At 40.7% G+C, this 14,059-nt stretch overlaps 1 protein-coding gene across 1 annotated transcript; it reads left to right on the forward strand.

Moving 5' to 3' along the window:
* Nucleotides 1–1,007: 1,007 nt before the first annotated feature.
* LOC311117901 (NLR family CARD domain-containing protein 3-like) lies at nucleotides 1,008–13,630 on the forward strand (the record flags this gene model as incomplete). The annotated part of the gene is made up of 3 exons (XM_084192802.1): nucleotides 1,008–1,062; nucleotides 11,356–13,147; nucleotides 13,441–13,630. The coding sequence occupies 3 exons, from the start codon at nucleotides 1,008–1,010 to the stop codon at nucleotides 13,628–13,630; spliced, it is 2,037 nt and encodes a 678-aa protein (XP_084048928.1).
* Nucleotides 13,631–14,059: the final 429 nt, after the last annotated feature.

The following is a 14,059-nucleotide window of genomic DNA, read 5'->3' on the forward strand; positions in this document are numbered from 1 at the left end:
TCATTTAGTGAATAATGGAACAAATGTAGTGAGTGTGTCTGTTTGTAAATGAAACCTAGGCTATACAATTATTGTAATATGTAAATAAACATATATTTCTATGATTTATCTTTCCTGGTTGTTATTTCTCAGTGTCTCAGGACAGAAAATGTGCCAAGTCAATAAAGTTATGCGCCACATTTTGTGTTTACTGATGCCTGTAATGATCTGCAAAATGTTGATTGGTTGACAGCCCATCTGTAGATTGTGTGATTGGATTGGACAACGAGTATTTGGAGCCCTTGGTCTAAGTCATTGGATTTTCAAATGACACAGTTGCAAAAAAAAGGAGCAAAAAGTCGGTGGTTGAATTTCATTAACGTTTAATGAAAAAGTATGGATTTCAGCAAAAAAAGAAAGACACGCAACTACAGAGGACAAACATTTTATGATTCATTATTTTTTGAAGTATTGACCTTGGGAGAATACATAGCCTTTTTAGTGTTTTTCAAAATTGTTATTACACGACAAGTTCAAGCCAATTTTGTCTGCATTTTCAAATGATATATACTTATGTCTTATGCCTTAATTGTAGCAGCGTAACTGTGTTGTGAGATCTTAACTAGAACAATAAGAAACTATTACTGGATATAGTCAATGGGATAGTTGTTGTCATGGTAGACTTTTAAAACTAATTATGTGGCTGGCCACCCCTTTACAACTCGGAAGGCATGGTTTTGCAGATAAATGAGTAAAAGTGAACTACACTCTTAAAAGAAAAGCTTCCTGTAGGATCCTTTAGGATAATATAAGGTAAAAAATATACCTTAAGATGAATTTCCAAGCCTATACTCTGCCATCAGCTCGTTGTTGAACCGTTGTAGACTTCAGGGGTTCTTTGAAGAAGCCTTTTCAAAAGAGGGGTTCGGTTTGGAACCAGCAGCGCCCTCGTGAGTAAAGGGCGCTCCAGCGCAGAATTCAAATTGAGACCGTTGGTCAAAAGACAACTGGAAGCGGGAAGCGCGCGGATGGTTGGAGAGACGCGACCAATAAGAGATGACTTGCAACGGATTGACGTGAAAGGTGAGTGAACCTTAGCTATTCGCTAGCTAAGATAATAATTCATCAAACTACTATCAAATAACTTAAAAACAATACATGATGTAATGTACTCTTGGTTTTTCATTAGCTAGCCAAGCTACATAGCCTGTAATGTTAGCTGGTAATTGTTGTATAAATGTTGGTACGTTTTAGCTAACGTTAGCTACAGTAGCTAGCTAGTTAAAGTTACTGTAACGTTAGCTAACTTTAGCTAGCTAGACTCAATATTGAGAAATTGTAGTAATTTAAACCCATGATATACTTTCTCACCATCTCCTTCCATCCTCCTCCCTTTAGTACCTGGTTTATCCTGCCCCTGTCCAGTTAAGTGGTGGAGAGTTTGGGAGCTGTGAGCTCTGATAGAGAAATGTATCAACCACCACGAACAGGTAACACACACACACACACACACACACACACACACACACACACACACACACACACAGATGACCCAATGTAGATTATGTTCGACTTGACAAAAAGAAGAATACATAAAGCAGATCAGATTAGTTAGATGCATTTGATATTGAATACTCATGTTGTTTATGTTGTGTTTGTGTCTAATTTATGTCTTTCAGGTTGGTGTATTGGGGCGGATTGTTCTGTCCTCTGTATTTCAGACCAAAGCAAGACAATGTTTAAAGCACTATGGATATACTAACAGGTTAGCCTCTATAAAGTATTTGGATGTATTTGAAGTGTGATTATAGTGTGTTCTGTGTAATTCCTTTAGTCTTTTCCAATACTAACTGAATGGTGAATGAATGTATTTACAGTGAATCAATCAATCAACACAGTGTTTGAACAAAATTCAACTCCAGTTGAAGAACTGGGACAAGCTATAAATCTCATTGTGGGGTAGGCCACATGTTATAAAGATGGTTAAAGCTCCTAAACTGAATTACATCATCAGCATGTTTCCACTGTCCATACCTGCCTACACCTTTAACACCATAGACAAAATGATTCATTTGGACTATTAAAAGGGCCAGGATGAACCAAGCTAGATTACAGGTAAAGACTTAGAAGGGAGGATTAAAGCTCCCTAACATGTAATTATAGCAAGAAGCCTTTATAACTGCCCAGATAGGCTCTCTTTATTGAGAACTCTAATAGGCCAATTTGGGTTGACATGGAAGAATAACTTAATGCCCCATTTGGAGCATCATATTATCTGAGTCAACACTTAAATGTGGGACTGCAGAATCCCATAATGTCCCATAATAAGAAATATGGCGTCAGATAAATAAGAGACAGACATCTTCACCTTTCCTGACAAGCTCTGCTTCTTTATGGAACAACCATAAATACAAATTAGGAGGAAAGGTGGTTGTCTGGAAAGAGTGGGATAGGTTTTGTTTTAGCCTCAACACTAATACATTTCACTTTTGCGCTATGTGTCAACTTTAATTTGAGTGTGGCTGTGGAAGACTGGTCCCTTGATGATGTCTGCAAGTGGCTGAGTACCAATGATCTCCATGATTCCATCCCATCATTCCAAGGTTCACAATCTTTTTGAAGAATGCCAACTCTCTTCAATTGTCCACTTTGCAATGAGCATACTTTCTCTGTGTCCAGACGACTCACACATATTGGCCTCTATCACCAGCATGAACCACATTTCTAATTACCTGTGGACTTAATGGGTGTGGGAAAACAAATAGATGTTTCAGCGCCTATCAGTCACACATCTACCAAAACCACAGAGCTTTTAAGCCCCAACTTAGATGAGAATTGCCCTCATGATGAATTTGAGACTGGGACTGATCCCATTGAAGATTACATGAGTGATGTAGAGAGTCTGCCAGAGGCTGAATATGTTCAAGCCACAGAGATCAACACTGAGCAGCTAATTGAAGGTCTCAAAATCAATATCTGTCTTTTAATTTTGAAAATCAGGAATCAGCATCCCAGCTACGGTACAGAATAGCATTGTTGAGGACCTCTGAACCATTTTGGATGCATTTATGACACAATACAGTGATCCCCTCAGGTTTAATCTTACAAATAAGCAAATAAACGTGGTTGAACATGACGATCTCAGGGACTTGCTTAACAACTCTGCAGTATTTGAGGAATGCATTAGATGCATAAGCTCTGAGTGGATGCTGGAGCATTACTGTGTGAAAGAATTGGGCATGGTCAGGCCAATTGAAGTACCACTGAGCAACAAAGAAGGTTATAAAACAAGGTGATTTCAATCCAGCTACATAGTACCCAGGGTATATGAATATAAAGAGACATGAGACAAAACAATCATAATGAATAAGATTAGATGGACAGGGGGACCTGATCCTAGGTCAGCAATCCTCCTCTGAGACACTTCCCAGGAGTCACCAGGACCAAGAAACCGAACACTTACTGTTGTAAAGTCTAGTTACAGCAGGTGTTTACTGCCATCTAGTGGAAGATACCAATAAAACACTTTATTATCAGGGTGTGGAGACTGCTGAGTGAAACAGAAAGTAAATGTGTTCTTTTGTACAGGATCCATTTTGAGACGACAGAGCAGAAAACACTATATGGAGAGAACAAAAAAATTAAGTGAGTATTTCTAAGTATTTCTGAACAATAATCTGTTTAAAAGGACAGAGTATGTGAGTGAATACCTGGAATGCGATATTACTAGTTAGTAGAACTGCCACTTGAGCTGAGTTGCTGACAGACAGCAGTTTTCAAAGTGGAAACTAATCAGTAGGCCTACATGTTATTTAGATTGTCATTAAGGAGACACCTATTTTACAACCCTTATTCCATGAAACATATTAACGCTGTAGAACTGATGCGCATCAAGAAATAAGGTGACAAAGCACAGGAAAACTACTTTAGGCGCTCTAGAGCACGTTAGATACATTATGTCGGAGGTGGTTTAAACTGCATTCTAATGTCGACTTTGCTTATGGAAAACCATATCATGCGAAGTTTTTTACACATGCTCAGTTGTTGGGTCTCTCGAGTGGAAATTTGAAATGAAAGTTATGGAACTTCCTCATGTGCTTCTGTTATGAGAAAAACTCCACAATAAAACTGACATTAAATGTGGAGAATGAAAGATCTATTGACCATCAACATTTACATTACATTTTAGTCATTTAGCAGACGCTCTTATCCAGAGCGACTTACAGGAGCAATTAGGGTTAAGTGCCTTGCTCAAGGGCACATTAACGTCATTTAGCAGACGCTCTTAGCCAGAGCGACTCACAAATTGGTGCGTTCACCCTATAGCCAGTGGGATAACCACTTTACAATTGGGGGGGGGGGGGGGGGGGGTAGAAGGATTCCTTTATCCTATCCCAGGTATTCCTTAAAGAGGTGGGGTTTCAAATGTCTCCGGAAGGTGGTGAGTGACTCCGCTGTCCTGGCGTCGTGAGGGAGCTTGTTCCACCATTGGGGTGCCAGAGCAGCGAACAGTTTTGACTGGGCTGAGCGGGAACTATGCTTCCGCAGAGGAAGGGGAGCCAGCAGGCCAGAGGTGGATGAGCGCAATGCCCTCGTTTGGGTGTAGGGACTGATCAGAGCCTGAAGGTACAGAGGTGCCGTTCCCCTCACTGCTCCATAGGCAAGCACCATGGTCTTGTAGCGGATGCGAGCTTCAACTGGAAGCCAGTGGAGTGTGCGGAGGAGGGGGGTGACGTGAGAGAACTTGGGAAGGTTGAACACCAGACGGGCTGCGGCATTCTGGATGAGTTGTAGGGGTTTAATGGCACAGGCAGGGAGGCCAGCCAACAGCGAGTTGCAGTAGTCCAGACGGGAGATGACAAGTGCCTGGATTAGGACCTGTGCCGCTTCCTGTGTAAGGCAGGGTCGTACTCTCCGAATGTTGTAGAGCATGAACCTGCAGGAGCGGGTCACCGCCTTGATGTTGGCGGAGAACGACAGGGTGTTGTCCAGGGTCACGCCTAGGCTCTTCGCACTCTGGGAGGAGGACACAGCGGAGTTGTCAACCGTGATGGCGAGATCATGGAACGGGCAGTCCTTCCCCGGGAGGAAGAGCAGCTCCGTCTTGCCAGGGTTCAGCTTGAGGTGGTGATCCGTCATCCATACTGATATGTCTGCCAGACATGCAGAGATGCGATTCGCCACCTGGTTATCAGAAGGGGGAAAGGAGAAGATTAGTTGTGTATCGTCAGCGTAGCAATGATAGGAGAGACCATGTGAGGATATGACAGAGCCAAGTGACTTGGTGTATAGGGAGAAAAGGAGAGGGCCTAGAACTGAGCCTTGGGGGACACCAGTGGTGAGAGCACGTGGTGCGGAGACAGCTTCTCGCCACGCCACTTGGTAGGAGCGACCGGTCAGGTAGGACGCAATCCAGGAGTGAGCCGCGCCGGAGATGCCCAGCTCGGAGAGGGTGGAGAGGAGGATCTGATGGTTCACAGTATCGAAGGCAGCAGACAGGTCTAGAAGGCAGCAGACAGGTCTAGAAGGACAAGAGCAGAGGCCTATTCAAGTAGCCTATTCATTTGTATGCCTATGTAGGCTACTGTAGTCTACCGTTTTATACTATAAATATGTTGAAATGACTGAAGTCGTTGCAAATCATTTTGTGCCACTTGTGTAGCCAACCTGGAGCTGGCAAACAGATGTAATAAATAGCCTTTAACTTCAGTTTATTGTTGTTGTAGCCTTGTGTTATTATGCAATTAATAATGGCCGTGTTTAGTTAATTCAATTGGAAGTTAAAGTGTCACCATGGTCACAGTTCTATCTCAATTGCTGATCAGATGTTAGAATGCATTAGATTGAAGGGCGGCAGGTAGCTTAGTGGGTAAGAGCGTTGTGCCAGTAACCGAAAGGTCGCTGGTTCTAATCCCCGAGCCGACTAGGTGAAAAATCTGTCGATGTGCCCTTAAGCAAGGCACTTAACCCTAATTGCTCATGTAAGTCGCTCTGGATAAGAGCGTCTGCTAAATGACTAAAATGTAAAATGTAATTGAAGGTAACAGTCAGTCAGAGTAGGCTACAGGTAAAGAAATAACCTGGCTGTTGTTGACAAGCATAGGCCTATTCAGTTCATATCCATATTATTAATATTTGATTCAGTGATTGAAATTACGACCCCATCCTCAGTAGCCTATTCCAGCAGGCTACTGGGCAACAGAAGCACTTCCTACCTCAAAATCGCCTTGCTATTCATGTTAAATAAATTAGTCTGTCAATTTGAACTAAGCAAGCTGCTAAATCATTCAGCTTACATCTTGCCTACATGTTGCCCAGGCTACTGGAGGCTATCTGAAATAAGATGTAGGCCTATCAGGGGCTATGTTTTGGCCTAGTTTTCAGGCCTTGTTGGTGGGTTTGGCGGAGTCATTGGGCTAGAAAAAGTCATTGCATTAAATCACCTGACTGTTTGGATGTGTCTGTTAGTTAATGTTTTATTTCTGAGAGATAATGAATAAAATAGAACAATTGACATTCAATATTTAGTTGTCACTGTGTTCACCACAACCAACATGCTTGATCTCATGTTTAGGGGTCAGTGCTCAAATGGGTCTCTCTGGATCGAGAGAGGAGGAGGGCCCTGCCTCTAAAATGAGTCTCTCTGGGGAGAGAGAGAGGAGGGGGGCCCTGCCTCTAAAATGAGTCTCTTTGGGGAACATGACACCAAAACTAAGAGGTGAGCTGAAAATATTGTTTAAAAATTTATATTAGAAAATGCTATATAGGAGAAAAGAAAATCACATTTGTGATTTTTCATCAGAAATGATTACTAATAGGTACCTTCAATGTAACTATTGTAGATTTGAGATGTGATTTAAAACCATTGTTTAGCTGGAATGTAATGTTCGTATCCTGTATATTTGACTGTGATACGTGGTCGTCTCACCTAGCTACCTTAAGATGAATGCATTTACAGATGCCATATCTTAATTTTATCCAGTTTCTCACAGCAGGAATATAATCCTGCAGCAATAGCAAATGTGTATTTTTAGGTGGATTATAATTAAGGGATATTTTCTGTAGGGGTTCATGCATTTTTCATCAGGGAAAATCAAGTCTGACATTTTAAAGTGGAAATTACACACTTTAGACACCTTTATAAAGCCTTGTAGTGGTTTAATAATTTATTTAAGCAATAAAAGCTAATTGACCAACATTTCTGAAAATGGATATATAGCGTTTTGGAATGAAACTCTTGTTTCCCCATCTGAGCTCAGAGTAGATGAGAGACGTAATGTTTGTCTCTGTTGTGTTGAAGCCCAATCAAGCAGGAGAGACCAGCCTCCCCTGTACCCAGCTGTGTGTCCATGAAGAGTGACCGGTCTATGGAACGTCCTATATTCTTTAGAGAGGGAGACTTTTCTAGTGAACAAAGGTAAGAAGAACTCATGGGTCATGGTCAGTGAGTTAAACAACACTGTCTCTAGTCATTTCTCCTCTCCCATTTTACCATTTATTTTTGTTGTTTTCATAATCCATAGAATAATATTTTTTTCAATTTTCATAGTCCTGAAACAATATTAAACAAACACAACATTCCCTCCCTGTGTGTGTGTGTGTGTGTGTGTGTGTGTGTGTGTGTGTGTGTGTGTGTGTGTGTGTGTGTGTGTGTGTGTGTGTGTGTGTGTGAGTGTGTGTGCACTCCCTGGATGAGGAGATGTAATCTCTATCCTGATTGCCTAGTCACTTTTAACCCTACCTACATGTACATATTACCTCAACTACCTGGTACCCCTGCACGTTGACTCAGTACTCCTTATAGCCTCATTATTATTATTTTATTATGTTACTATTTCCTTTTTTTATTTAGCTAATTTTTGTTACTTTTTAACTAAATTGTTGGGAAAGGGCTCGTAAGTAAGCATTTCACGGTAAAGTGTACCACTGTTGTATTCGGCGCATGTGACATACAATTTCATTTAATTTAATTTGAAGGTCATGCGTAAAAACATGTCATCAGGTCGAGCAGTCGTCTCACGCCGAACGGTCGTCTCACGCCGAACTGCGCATGTGCAGGCCGACAAATCAAAGGCACTCCTTCCATATAAAGTTGTTTTTGACTAACATGAAAACGTGTCAGTTTGTCACTTTCACGAGGTTGAAGTAATAATGTGTTCAACTACTAAAGACAGAACATTTATAAAATGAACAAATCAATCAATCCAAATTAGATTTGTCACATGCACCGAATACAACAGGTGTAGACCTTACTGTGAAATGCTTACTTACGAGCCCTTAACCAACAATGCTGAGTTAAAAAATGTTTTACTAACAACTAAGGAAGTCATTTTTACTTCTTTGACTTCTCAAACCCTAAACCCTGGCCTGGTCTGCTTCATATGTGTACCACAATTATATATTTTTTTACATCAGCAGTTGTCACAAAGTGCTTATATAGAAACCCAGTCTAAAACCCCAAAGAGCAAGCAATGCAGATGTAGAAGCACGGTGGCTAGGAAAAACTCCCTAGAAAGGCAGGAACCTAGGAAGAAACCTAGAGAGGAACCAGGCTCTGAGGGGTGGCCAGTCCTCTTCTTTCTGTGCTTGGTGGAGATTATAAGAGGATATGGCCATTAAGGCCAGATCGTTCTTCAAGATTTTCAAATGTTCATAGATGACCAGCAGGGTCAAATAATAATCACAGTGGTTACAGAGGTTGCAACAGGTCAGCACCTCAGGAGTAAATGTCAGTTGGCTTATCATAGCCGAGCATTCAGAGGTCGAGACAGCAGGAGTGGTAGAGAGAGAGAGAGGGTCGAAACAGCAGGTTCGGGACAAGGTTGCACGTCCGTTGAACAGGTCAGAGTTCCATATCCGCAGGCAGACCAGCAGAAACTGGATCAGTCACGTCTGGTGGAGCATGTATCGACACTGATAGGATCGGAAGAAGGGGAGCGCAGCTCTCGGATCAGTTTTGACCATTCAAATCTTTCCATAGCATTATAATTATTTCACAATACTGACCACGGATCAGCTTCTAGAAAGATATTACTACTTACGGCTGCACAGATTCGGCACATTGTGCACATGTTAGGCTACACATCATGAAATATATTGAGACAATTTACAGACAGTAGCAAAATAGAACATGAAATATATTTCAATATGATTGAAATAGGCCTATAGCCTACTGTTTATATTTTAATGCAGTCATCTCAGTTTTCATTTGAAGCATCATTTGTGTACTTCCCTTGTTTGAATCAATTGCAAAGACATTTGCAACTTTGTATTTGTATTCAACTTTGTTCTGAATGTATAGGTGGTCAAAAAGAGACGGATAAACCATGTGATTCTATGTTTAGCGGAGATCTTCTGTGTATAAAGTGACGCGGGAGGGCAAACAAGCATCTAACGACGCACTTGGCTGTTCTACAAGTGGTCTGAGGCAGGTGTTAGAATATGAGTGTTTTCAAGTGCAACGTTAATAACGATGGTTTTGGGAAACAGCTCAGAGATTTAACAATGCTCCTACGAAGGTTCTAATGATGAATTTGGCCTTAAAATGCTTTTGGGAATCCGGACCCTGAATGAAAAACATCTGCTAAATGTTAAATGACTAATTGACTAAAAAATAAAATGTAAATGTTTTACATACAGATCTCATATTACTGTTTTGAATTATTTTTTTTTAAATATTTAAATATTGATGTCACAAGTGTATCATTTGTACAGTTCTTTATTAAAAATGTAGTTATTTGTTACATTTAACTGTGTAAAATCTAGCAGTACTACTTATTTCTCTGAGAGTGAGGCAGATATATAGCATTTTGCAAAAAAAACATTTGTCTCTCTGAAATTAAGCTATTAAGTGATCGATTTTAAACAAACACATGTCTGTCATTGAACAACACTATGCCATGATTAGCTAGTGAGAAAACACAACCATTTATTTGATCATTTCTTTAAACAATAGAAGCTAATTTATGAAAATTTCTGAAAATGGATATATAGCGTTTTGGAATGAAACTCTTGTTTCCCTATCTGAGCTCAGAGTAGATGAGAGATGTAATGTTTGTCTCTGTTGTGTTGAAGTCCAATCAAGCAGGAGAGACCAGCCTCCCCTGTACCCAGCTGTGTGTCCATGAAGAGTGACAAGTCTATGGGTAAACCTATAAACTTCAGAGAGGGAGACTCTTCTAGTGAACAAAGGTAAGAAGAACTCATGGGTCATGGTCAGTGAGTTAAACAACACTGTCTCTAGTCATTTCTCCTCTCCCATTTTCCCATTTATTTTGGTTGTTTTCATAATCCATAGGCTAATCCCTTTTTCCATTTTCATAGTCCTAAAACAATATTAAACCAACACTACATTCCCTCCCTGTATGTATGTGTATGTGTGTGTGTGTGTGTGTGTGTGTGTGTGTGTGTGTGTGTGTGTGTGTGTGTGTGTGTGTGTGTGTGTGTGTGTGAGTGTGAGTGTGAGTGTGTGTGTGTGTGTGTGTGTGTACTCCCTGGATGAGGAGATGTAATCTCATGTTTTGTCCACAGAAACCAACAGGAGAGATCAGAGTCAGAGATTATCAGTGGTCAGTCTTCCCAGAGTCATCAAACCGACCTGGCCTCCATATTCAGTGTATGTGGTCCTGTTATGTACATTTGTTTTTGTTTACCTCAAGTAAAGTTGATCTGTCAATCATTCATTAATGTGTTAATGAGAAAGCATTTAGTCTCTTGATTAACTTATTTACTTGATTTATTTCAGTTGCTTGAAGAGAATATTATGACATTTGTGAAGAACGAGCTGAATATGTTCAAGAGGATTCTTAGTACAGAACTCCCAGAAGGCTTTGAGAGTCAGAAGCAGGATAAGGAAGTGGTGGATGCTGAAGATGAGAAGCAGGAGAGCAGTGCCAGAGAGGGGGCTCTGAAGATCACACTGCACGTCCTGAGGAAAATGAACCAGAAGGAGCTTGCTGACACACTGGAGAAAAGTAAGAGCTGTCTGCCTCATGTTGAATGCTGTTTTATAACATTTAAAAGCTGTAGCTAAAGTACAGCTAAAGTAGCTGTGTAACTCAGTGATATTGTAGCAGCCTTAACACAACACCTAGTGACCTCATCAAGTAGCAGCAGGGATGTGTTGTGTTGAGAGAGAGAGAGAGAGGGGGAGAGAGAGAGAGAGAGAGAGAGAGAGAGAGAGAGAGAGAGAGATAATACCAATAATAATTTAATCAGTCACACCAGTGTGTAATGCATTATGAAAACATTTACACATTTATACAGTCAGTTAAGCGAAGAAATGATTATAATTTTAAATGTTATAACAGTCCTAGAATACTGTAGGCATTAAAACAGATGTAATATTAATATCCTCTGTGTTATTTCTTCATTCAGATGCACTTGCTGTGATTTGCCAACGTGAACTCAAATCTAATCTAAAGAAGAAGTTTCAATGTGTATTTGAGGGGATCGCTAAACAAGGAAACCCAACACTTCTCAATAAGATGTACACAGAGCTCTACATCACTGAGGGTGGAACAGGAGAGGTCAATAATGAACATGAGCTGAGACAGATTGAGACAACAACCAGGAAACAAGCAAGACCAGAGACTGCAATCAAATGTAACGACATCTTCAAACCCTTAACTGGACAAGAAAAACTTATCAGAACTGTGCTGACAAAGGGAGTCGCTGGCATTGGAAAAACAGTCTCTGTGCAGAAGTTCATTCTGGACTGGGCTGAAGGAAAAGCTAATCAGGATGTCCAATTTGTATTTTCATTCCCTTTTCGGGAGCTGAATTTGATGAACGGGGATAAACACACTTTGATTGAACTTCTCAATCACTTCTCAATGGAAACCAAAGAATCAAGAATCTCCAACTACGACAAATACAAAGTTCTGTTCATCTTTGATGGTCTGGATGAGTGCCGACTGCCCCTAGACTTCCAGAAGAACAAGATTTGTTGTGACGTCACAGAGTCAACCTCAGTGGATGTTCTGCTGACAAATCTCATCAAGGGAAATCTGCTTCCCTCTGCTCTCCTCTGGATAACTACCCGACCTGCAGCAGCCAATAAGATCCCTTCAGTGTGTGTTGACCAGGTGACAGAGGTACGAGGGTTCAATGACCCACAGAAGGATGAGTACTTCAGGAAGAGATTCAGTGATGAGGACCTGGCCAGCAGAATAATCTCACACATAAAGACATCAAGGAGCCTCCACATCATGTGCCACATTCCAGTCTTCTGTTGGATTTCTGCAATAGTCCTTGAACACATGCTGAAACATAAGAGAGAAGAGATGCCCAAGACTCTGACTGAGATGTTCATACACCTTGTGGAGTTTCATACCAAACAGAAGAATGAAAAGTATATTGGGAAAGAAGAGACAGGTCCACACTGGAATAAAGAGAGCATTCTGTCACTGGGAAAACTGGCTTTTCAACAGCTTGTGAATGGCAATCTGATTTTCTATGAAGAAGACCTGAAAGAGGCTGGCATTGATGTCAATGAAGCGTCAGTGTACTCAGGATTGTGCACACAGCTCTTTAAAGAGGAATGTGGGCTGTACCAGGACAAGGTGTACTGCTTCGTGCATCTGAGCATTCAGGAGTTTCTGGCTGCTGTATATGTGTTCCTCTCATTCATCAACAACAATGAGAATCTAATGGCCAAACCTCAATCAACATCCAGCAACTTTTCTGTGATGATCAGACACAAGCGTAAAGTTACTGTCTACAAGAGTGCTGTGGATAAAGCCTTACAAAGTGAGACAGGAAACCTGGACCTGTTCCTCCGCTTCCTTCTGGGCCTCTCACTGGAGTCCAATCAGAAGCACTTACGAGGTCTACTGACAAAGACAAGAAGCAGCTCACAGAGCCATGAAGAAACAGTCAAGTACATCAAGGAGAAGATCAGGGAGAATCCCTCTCCAGAGAGGTGCATCAATCTGTTCCACTGTCTGAATGAACTGAATGACCATTCTCTTGTGGAGGAGATCCAAAGCTACCTGAGATCAGGAAGTCGCTCAAAAGCCAAACTGTCACCTGCACAGTGGTCAGCTCTGGTCTTTGTGTTGCTGACTTCAGAAAAGGAGCTGGATGTGTTTGACCTGAAGAAATACTCCAGATCAGAGGAAGGTCTTCTGAGGCTGCTGCCAGTATTCAAAGCCTCCAGAGCTGCTCTGTGAGTACATCAAATGACATATAAGAACTAATCATCAGGAATAAATATTAAGTTTAGAGAAATATATGTATTATAATATGTATATAATATATAATATTACATTGAAAAACTTACTGAATCAATGCATTGATGTTCACATTAGTATAACAATATGACCATACAATTCTAGGAGACGGAAAATGAATCGATATGTTGTTTAAGAGAATAAACCAAATGCATCTGCCATTGTCCTTCTACACTACTGTTGTTAAATTAACAGTGTGTTTGTGAAATCATGATGATCACTCTGTCAGGCTGTCAGGCTGTGGAGTCACAGAGGAAGGCTGTGCTTCTCTGATCTCAGCTCTGAAGTCAAACCCCTCACACCTGAGAGAGCTGGATCTGAGTAACAATGACCTGAAGGATTCAGGAGTGAAGCTGCTCTCTGCTGGACTGGGGAATCCCCACTGTAAACTGGAGACTATGAGGTCAGTATTCCTGTAGTTGGTCAACAAGTGATAACTGTTCAGCAGATCCACATGTGTTTACCAGACACACATAGTCCACACCATATGTGTTTGGACAGTGAAGTTTACAGTTTTAAATTTGGTGCTATACTCCATCATTTTGGATTTGAGATATAATGTTTCATATTAGGCAACAGTATATAATGTCACCTTTTATTTGAGGATATTTTCATACATATTTGTGTTACTGTTTAGAAATGAAAGCACTTTATGTATCTAGTTCTTCCATTTGAAAAAGTCATAATAATTTGGACATATTCACTTATATTGTATTAAAGTAGTCATAAGTTTAGTATTTGGTCCCATATTCCTTACCCACAGTGATTACCTCAAGCTTGTGATTCTACAAACTTGTTGAATATATTTGCAGTTTTTTTTGGTTGTGTTTTGGTTTATGTTTTCCCCA

This window comes from Coregonus lavaretus, assembly GCF_964263955.1.
Source record: "Coregonus lavaretus genome assembly, contig: HAP1_SCAFFOLD_1532, whole genome shotgun sequence".
NCBI classification, from domain to species: Eukaryota; Metazoa; Chordata; class Actinopteri; order Salmoniformes; family Salmonidae; genus Coregonus; species Coregonus lavaretus.